This window comes from Branchiostoma lanceolatum, chromosome 12, assembly GCF_035083965.1.
Source record: "Branchiostoma lanceolatum isolate klBraLanc5 chromosome 12, klBraLanc5.hap2, whole genome shotgun sequence".
In the NCBI taxonomy this organism is placed as follows: Eukaryota; Metazoa; Chordata; class Leptocardii; order Amphioxiformes; family Branchiostomatidae; genus Branchiostoma; species Branchiostoma lanceolatum.
The window spans coordinates 163,333-172,717 of NC_089733.1; the positions used below are offsets into that span (position 1 = coordinate 163,333).

The 9,385-nt window shown below is 40.5% G+C and overlaps 1 protein-coding gene across 1 annotated transcript in view; it reads right to left on the bottom strand.

The window, feature by feature from the left end:
• LOC136446381 (uncharacterized) overlaps nt 1-1,123 on the bottom strand; it is a 70,098-nt gene extending 68,975 nt beyond the window's left edge. Inside the window, exon 1 of the mRNA XM_066444729.1 lies at nt 1,019-1,123. Coding sequence (XP_066300826.1) covers nt 1,019-1,123 — 105 coding nt within the window. The remainder of the gene's footprint in view (nt 1-1,018) is intronic.
• Between the last annotated feature and the right edge of the window lie 8,262 nt (nt 1,124-9,385).

Below are 9,385 nucleotides of genomic sequence, written 5' to 3' on the forward strand. Positions count from 1 at the left end.
AAGCGGGGTAATGATGATGATAATGATGATAATAACGATGGCTTATGCTGGTAAAAAATTACCGGAAAAACAAACAAACAAACAAACACACAGAAATCAAAACATCTATCTTTAGTCGTTGTTTAGTTCGTTGTATATACACCAGGCATGTGCATACAAAGTAAAAACTTATCACCTCCATGATATGTCATGGAGGTTCTATTATAAGTAGCGTCTGTCTGGCTGCCTGTCTGTCAACAAGATAACTCAGGAACGGCTGGATGGATTGATTTCGTATTTGGTGTGATAGTATGGTCTGACAAAACTATCTCTTGACCCGGACGTGGTGTGTCTTTGACATTTAGGTAGCAGATAGCTTTTGACGTCAGGACAAAGTGGGACAGGTTTGGGCCCCTTAACATCAAATTTTGGAGCTGCATTGGCGTTTTGTCAAAATATTCCATACAGAATAACTGAAGAAAGTAAAGACGGATTTTCATCATTAGGCAGGCAGAGATGCTGCTTAGGCGGAGATGTACACAATAAGATATATTCTATACAAATAAGGACTCAATTTGCATGATTAATGAGGAAATTCTACAATTCCGTTATTTCTCATAACTGGACTTCGATAAATGTATCGCATGAAATTTATGGTAGGTGGAAAATGAACAGCTGTTAATGAGGAACTCATTTGCAAAATCAATACAAGAATGGCAAAACCGATGGAAATATAATTGTTTTGAGATGTGCAAGTTAGTTGTACGTGAACATCACCAAGCATAGATTATGTAAATGTGTAATCCATTTACATAAAAGTTACAAAAGCCTTAAACATTTCATGAAGGTATGAGTTTACCGAAATCTAGTTCTATATTTTTTACCCTTTTACAATTTTTACAAATTGAATACAGTTATTCCCACTGAAACAGGATACAAACGTTAAACTGCTTGTATGAAGAGACTTTTTAGGACTTTGCATAAGGATAACAGTATTCTATAATATTCACAGATACAGAAATACAGCCAAAGCTACTACCTTAGTTATGAAGATCACATCTCTCTTCAAGTTTGCTGGAGGAGCGACAGGACTGGCTTCAGACAAACCAATCAGGATGAACTCGGACTCTGCAGAACTGGACATCTCCGGTAGATCTTAGAACATAGAATATCAAAATTAATGTCATATTTGTGTTTTCTCAAAGGACAAAACCACTCTCACCAACTGGTATCTTAACTTCCGTATTCTAATCTTTTTCGTATTTGACACACCAAATTTTCCGGCAAGATGACCACGCCACATGCGCCAAATGTGTTAAATACAAAGACTGTCAATAGACTTTTTTCCATCATTGGCCTTTCCGTCATAAGATTCTGTCAAATTACAGAATGACATGATTTACATGATACCCATGGACGGCATTTGAAGTCGCTTACATTGTTTTCCATCAACCCAGCCTGCGAGAACAAACTTTGGACCCGTGATAAATTAAACTATGATGAAAACATTGGACTCGGGACAACTCTGCCTGAGTGAACAAAATTCTGACCATACCAACTAAGCCTGGGGAAAATTTGAACCTGCACCAGCTACTTACAGACATCAACACGATAAACTGAAAACGATACCTCACGGAGATAATAGGATTTTGATGATGGTATGCAAGATGCTTAGGGAAATGCTTTATATACCATTTAACCATGACAAGAAAGAAATTGCTCACCAACTTCCTGCTGCTCATTGACAAAACTGCCTCCCCTGGTTCCCTTGTGTATATTGAAGCCTGGCTGGTCCTTTCTTGGGGTAGAAACCTTCTCTCTAATGAAAACCCGATGGGGAATTTTCTTCCCAGTGTTGAAATACATATGCTTGCCAGGAAATGAAACAAAAGTTACAATACTTAAGTATGAAAATTGTTAAATTTGCATGACATGGCCATGGAGCAACAATGTAATGATCGATTTTAGCACTCCGGGTATATTACATAGAGGAGAAACTCTATAACACAAAATAAATCTAAAAACGAATACTTAAAAATGGCGGCGCATCTGAGGCGTTGCCAAAATAATCTAGTAGGCTGAAGAGGTTGTCACCTTTTCCATCCGAGACTCGCTGTCAGTCCCCATCGCAGGGTGACCTTCCCTAACTTTGGTGACCTTGAACCCTGACGCATGAGGCTCTACGCTGTACGTGGACATGTGGTGACCTGTTAAAACAGCACCGTTGTGTTATTCATCACTATCAGACGACAGATATAGGAATTTAACTTAATGACCCAGGTCACAACGGGGTAATACAGCATCATATCAACAAGGTCGTAAAATCTGACATAGATCTAATTTCTAGAGCTTTACTGTTGTTGAATAAGATTTTTGTGGACAGAATTCGATATTTTCTCATTTCAAACTGATATTCCTCTTTTCATAAATGTTCATTGATAATTATATGCTTGTTTTCTTCTCTAATTCTGGACTCTACTATGTTAAACTCTATTTGCTTGATCGAAATGGAATCCCTACTTACCCTCATGGCCGGTTTCGTTAGTGACGTATGTCCAACTCTCTTCCCCAGGTTTGCCCACCTGTAACGTTACAATTCAAACAGATTAGGCAACTGCTGTCGATGTTATGTCATTAGACCGATAAACGGCACAATCCAAACATAAGCATGACCAGGTTTACGAATCATTGAGGTCTTATCACGCCTAAAGCGCAGTTATACACGTCCAGCTTATTGCAAACAACATAACTCTAAGGTAATTTTATTTCTTTTGTTAGGCATAGACTTGTGGACGCACCGACTGACAAGTACATAATACCAGCTAAGAAAAGGACAGAAAATGTCCTTATAGATAAGTACCATAGTTTTCAAACAATGATTGATGTATTAAAAACGTCGTATTTTCAGAATGGAATTCGTTGGCATCAAGTACTGCGCCGCATGCCTGCGAAGCTTATGTGTTACGCCGAAGGGTCTTTATACCGGGTATACCGATACAGATACAGGAGTTCAGGACTGAAAAATGCACATATCATACCCTGAAATGTTCTTACAATAATTGGAAGTTGGGATATGAGAACTGATCTTTGCTTCTGACGGACTCAAATCGACGGCCATCTTGAAATCAACACAAACGCGCATATAGATATGAACAATATGATATACTTCAGTCTCAATAATATATCTGCCTTTACTTTTGTGCCAAATCACAATTGAATTGAAAAAGAAACCTGCTAATGATGGAAGTGGTAATACTTTTCGAACACCCTCGTAAAAGCCAGATTAGTGACAACTCGATTATGCAACGTTTGTATTCCATTACCTTTAACTTGTCATATTTGGAAAATAATGTAAAAATAGCTTTTACTTCATGATTGTGATGTAATCTGGCTGAAAAGAAACCGAGAATTCCTTTCTTCGTGTTGACGACATCGGGAACTTCCGACGGTGGATACCACACGTGAGCGATCTCTCCTCGGCGCGAGATCTCGAACGAGAACCTTACAAAACGGTAGAAAGGAAACATTAGCAAAATATCTAATGTGCATATAAACAGACTAGACGACAGACGGTTAGGCGAGTAGCAAAACAGATATATGATTAAAATGAACGGGTGAAAATTAATAGATGGCTGGATAAATTGATTGACGAATGGATGGGTGAACGAGGAGTGCATAGGGCGGGAATGAAGGACGGAAGATATGAAGGAAAGAAAGCTTCAGATGGATAAATCAGACGAAGGCTCTACAATGCTTTGTTTGAAATTGACTAACAAACTCTTTCCATCAATCTATCAATAATTAGCCATAGGCTACATCTATCCAGGAATATCAGTGTAAAGGGGATACTTTAATTTAATCCACTATCCTTGGCCAATGCACTATTGATCCCTATAGACCAGAACCGGTTAATGGACTAGAACTTACATTGTACTACATAGAAGTCGTGTGTTCCGGTGGCAATCAATAAGAAACACATTAAAGACTTACCACTTTGAATGGTCGTGTTCTTCTGACTGGATTGCTGTAATAAGGAACGGGACATTAACCAAAAAATGCTGTTGCTTGTGATAAAATTTCAAAGCAGTATGACATATTTTTGTTATTGAGCAAAACTAGATTGCAGGCTTCATAATACCACCTAGTGCTGGCATATTTTATTCAGGATTCTCACCTTTATTCGGTCCGTGTTTCCAAATGATACTGTGAACCTTTAACAGACATGCTTGTCCTTCCCTTGTGTTGTTCAGATGTTGAAAGCTTACCTATTATCATGGCACACAAATTAAAAAAAGTATTATATAAGCTACATTTATCTTAATTAATTACAGATCCCTGATAATTATATAAAATCTACAAAGTCTTAAATTACTTGGCTGTTAAGGTCAATGTATCCGATATACGAATTCGGATTTCTCTGATACATGTTAACGATCAGGAAAACAGTTAAGCTCTATAAACAAGCGAAAAATCAGCACCATTCCCAGTTATGCTATCTGAAGTGTGCACAAGAAATCATAAACACGGATAGCGACATGTCAGCTGCATACAATTCAGAATCCTTCAGGATAGGGGGGGGGGCATTTTGTAAATATTCAACTAAGCTACCAAACATGCTTAAATCATAAAAATGAATTTATCCCTTCTCGAGATAGATTCCTCGCAAATTCTCATGTTGTTCAAAAATAATGTGGAATAGAGGCTTCAAATCTAAACTAGGCCGACCACCCCCACCCCCCCCCCCCCTCCCAAAAGAGAGAACATTGTATGTCCAGACTGAACGTACAAAACCCGGTGCTGTACCATAGATCGCTCCAAGGAGGCCGTAATCAAACGTTATCTTTGGTTGGCTGACACCTATCAACACATCAAATATTTGCTATATTTGTCAACAACTTATTGAGTTATGCTGTCCGCACACAAAAACACTGACGGACCCAAAATCTTGGCCTTCTTTGTAAAGGTTGAAGTTACCTGGGCGCCGATATGGAACGGTTCATTGACCCTGGATACCTCCGACACAGTCTGGATCCTGTACGCGTACTCCACACCGGGCTCGAAGCTCAGAAAGTCCGACCAGCAGGAAGATACGAGAAGAAGAAGTAGATACAGCCATGGCCCGGCTGCGCTAGGGTCCTTTCTCACCCTCATGCTGTCTCTGACCGTCGTCCCCACCAAGGACGCAACCTACACACGGAAAAGTTTGAACTGCTAAGCTAGTAGATATGTCCAGTTTGGCTACTACACACAAATTCTTACTGGCTGTTGTAGCTAAGAGTTAAAAACCAGACTATGGAACAATTAACGATTGAGCTGTTAGTGAGAATTGCTAAGGGCCGGTACAATATTTAGCTGGGCGGTGGGGGGGGGGGGGGGGGTCAGTGTGCACGAGGGCGTGTCAAAAACATTCCTTCCCACTAACACCCCGAGCGCTGGAAATATATTCAAGATGTCGAGAAAGCCAATATGATCGCGTTTTCAAAAGTCCTTTACATCGTATATTGTAAAACTGATATGTTGTGACCTTGAGAAATATTTGGGACTCTGAAATGACAAAAATCTATTTGCCGTCCCCTAGGCTTCAACACCCCAAAAACCCTAAGAACCGGTCCTCCCGACCCCCTTCTAAAAATCGGACCCCCAATCAGTAAGTATATGTGATGAAATCACCCAGTTGTTGATGTCGGATTTTCAGGGAGGCTTCGACAGAGCCAACGTGATTTTTTTTTTAAATACGAGCAAAATCATCACAAAAGATGACGGGAAAACTCGACTCGTGCTACGGACGGGAGTATTTCCGGAATAGGCGGAAACACGCACCGCGACGGGTTTAGTAATCTCAGTAATCTAGTTCACTCCCCTCCTCAACAGAAACTCCGTAGCTTATCACCAATGGTTACACATAGCCGAACATGGAGCAGTCTGACAAGTTTTAGGCCACGCCTATCTTTTTAAGACGATCATGTCCTAGCCGTTTCCCAACCATCCCCCAACTATCAAATGACTTACTCCCCGACGGAGCCCCGAATGCTTTCTAACCTACTGCCAACCTTTCCAACCTCTATTCGCAATCTAACTGCCAAATCTCTCTTCACTTATTCCCAACCCTCTCAAACAGGGATCATGTTCGTTTTTCATCACCAAAACCGATTCTTCTATGTTGTTAACATCGCGGAGAGATCGCATTTGGATCACAAATAGATTCAATACGGCTTCTGGGGTTTTAGTAGGGCTTTCTTTGGGTAAGGGCCATGGTGCGGTTGGCTGAAAACCAGCTAACGACTGCCAACCTATCTCCTGAACCACTCCTAACCATGGTCGGGGGAAGGTCGGGAGACCGTGTTCGGCTTTCTGTAATGCTGGGGTCTGATTTCTAAAACGGGGCCCGGGCGGGTTGTTTTCGGAAACGAATGAAATATTGAAGTGTATATCAATAGATTTGCACAAGCTATGCTCTTAGATAATTTTGGGCCTTTCCGCGTTTTTTTCTTTTTTTTTTACTATACTTTTCGTTCCAAAAGAATGCCCAGCCAGGCACAGCATTAAAGATCTACCTTTGCGTTGCAAACAGTAGAATTTTGTACGAGATATCGAGGCCAGCGAATGATATCATAAGTGTGCTACCGTAAACCTATTATACTACAAATATGGCACAAACCTTTTGTACTTATTTTTCCACTTTGTGGTGGATAAATGTCACTGTAAATCACGAGCCGCCGTTTGTTAAAATCATTGTAATAATCAATATGAATAAGGGCTCAGCTGTGTCTAAAACAAGACGACCCACAAGATAACAGTGGATATTACAGAACCTCATACGATGGACCGCCTGAAGAAAGTAAGCTAAAGCATTAGCCTGACTACTGACCCACTCAGCCCAAAGGACAACATAAACCACTTTGTCAGACCGGATAAGCTACCATCACGCATCTGTTAAACGCCTCTTGGTAGGGCCCCCATTCCACTAGACAGCGATCGCTCTGTGCCCTTGCTACGACCTACATGTAAATATGATTTGTATAATCTTTGATTTCATAATTAGAATATCATACAAAATGTAAGAGTATTGCTGAGAGACAACAAAACACACAGAGCTTAAAAAATCGTTTTTATCTATGAAATTCGTCGAGCGCTCTGTTAAGTCTGAAAGCGCCACTCTAATGGAATAGGGGTATTACAATCCCTTTCCACAAGAGGCTGCGACCACGCTGCGACCGTTGTGTGACCAGGGACTTCACAGATCACTCAACAAATTCATTGATAAAGAACGAATGTTCTTAAAGTTTTGTGTGCTATTTTGCCTTTAAACATATTGAAATTTAAAAAAAATAAGTTGGCGCATTTTTTGATCGCTACATGGTCACTCAGCGCAGCGGTTCCTGTCTAGCAAAAGGGGGACCTTATAATAATAATTAAAAAATGATAATATAATAATAGCATTTTTTGTTGGACAATATAGATCTGTTTAAGTGCAGTGAGACGTGGAAAATCACAGCAAAAAATGAAAAGAAAACTTGACGCATTCCAACAAAGGTGTCTCAGAAAGATATATAACATAACTTATGAAGATAGAACTCAGGTCATTTGTTTAGAATGTCTGTGGAACGACACGCAAAAACAGCGCTACAATTAAATCTCGACAAAGGGAAAAGAAAAAGGGGAAGACCCAAACGTACATGGAGACACATGCTAAAGAAGGACCTTGACCAACTTGGGATTACCATGAAAGGAGCAGAAGTCCTGGCCCGAAACCGCACTGAATGGAGGAAGCTTGCTGCCCGATGTGCCACTCGGCACGGGAGGATCTAAGTCTAAGTAAGTGCATATCCAATGAAAATAATTATTTTCGCACTTGACTCTCCTTCATGAATAAAACTATAAGAATAGCTACCGTTACCGTTTCACTAACTGCTTCATGAAATCACCACAAAATGTCTCACATCTTATGACAATATTTCATCAAGTGTCAAACAACGTTACAGCAACATTTGGTTTCCCCGTGTCCCAAAACAGCTAAAGTCCCTTTCCTACCTGTTTTTGACGCGGCAGTTGTCGTCTGATGTGTCGTCTTGCTACGATAAACTCAAGGCCGCCTTACAAGCTGAGTCCTTAACCAGATAGACCGGCGCAGTGTCTACGTGTCAGGACACACGTAGGTGAAGTCAAATTTCTCGGTGTTTGTTTGTCGTTTCTATGGACCGAATAGTTGACAATCTTTAGAGATCGGATCTTTTCTACCCAACAGGGAGGAGAATTTTTTTTGACACACCTTACCTTCGAGTCGACATACAAGATATGCCTGGTCATGGTTACCTTTGGCATTTATGTTTTAGTCAGCAAATATCAGGCTTATATAGGATGTATCGCTATTGCTCAGGTAATCATTATTATACCTACCTGTTAGCCTTCCTTGGGGCATAATCACGTAATAGTTAAAACAAACACCTGGAAGGATCACACCGCGGGATTTACCAATTAGAAAATTAATACCGACTCAGTGCACAGCCTGAAGCAACCATTATCAGACTTACCCAGAATTTATCACCATTCATAAACCCCAGATTTTCGTGCAGTGTGAACCAAGATGCTTTGTGTTTAGCCGGCAAGACTTTAATTGTGAGTCCTGTCCCTGGCCCCTGAATGCACTGTACAGACTCTACGTGTCATTGGAAGTTTGCAGTCGTCTCGGAAGGACGTCTTAACAAGGAAACACCGTAAAAAAAAGCAAGTACCCGTTCATGCACTAGAACTCATTTATATTTGTAAAATACCCTAGAGTCGTCTCCGTCGCCCATAAATTGGCCTCCGAGAGTTAACGTGTCTTTCTTCACGTTTGCAGCCGTCTCGGAAGGACGTCTTAACAAGGATACACACCGTAAAAAATTCAAGTACCCGTCCATCCACTATTCATGTGCGTTTTTAAAAAATACGTTAGAGTTGGCTCCGTCGCCTCTAAGTTGGCCGCCGAGAGTTTACGTGTCTTTCTTCACGTTTGCATTCGCCTCGGAAGGACGTCTTAAAAGAACGGACACCGTAAAAAATGCAAGTACTCTTTTATCCCCTTGAACACATTGTTGCGAATACATCTAAAACATTCGATGGGGTGATATTCAGTCTTCAAAATTCCTGTTTATTTGAAGAATTCTTGTCAACAAAGACTGCTGTAACTAACAGTTATTTGTAACAAATTTCTTGGTAGTAAAGATTGTAAACACTAGTCTCTTTGCGAAGATATGCTCCAAACTGTTTCGCAAATATGCCTTTGTACTTTTTAATTGTGTTGTATAAATTTGACCGGACGAAGATTAAACTTCAAAGATCAGTCAGTCATTCGTCCCCCTGCACAACCTGGCATGTGACAGGGCAAGATTGTCACTTTAATCAGTCAGCCGTGTCTCCTCTTACA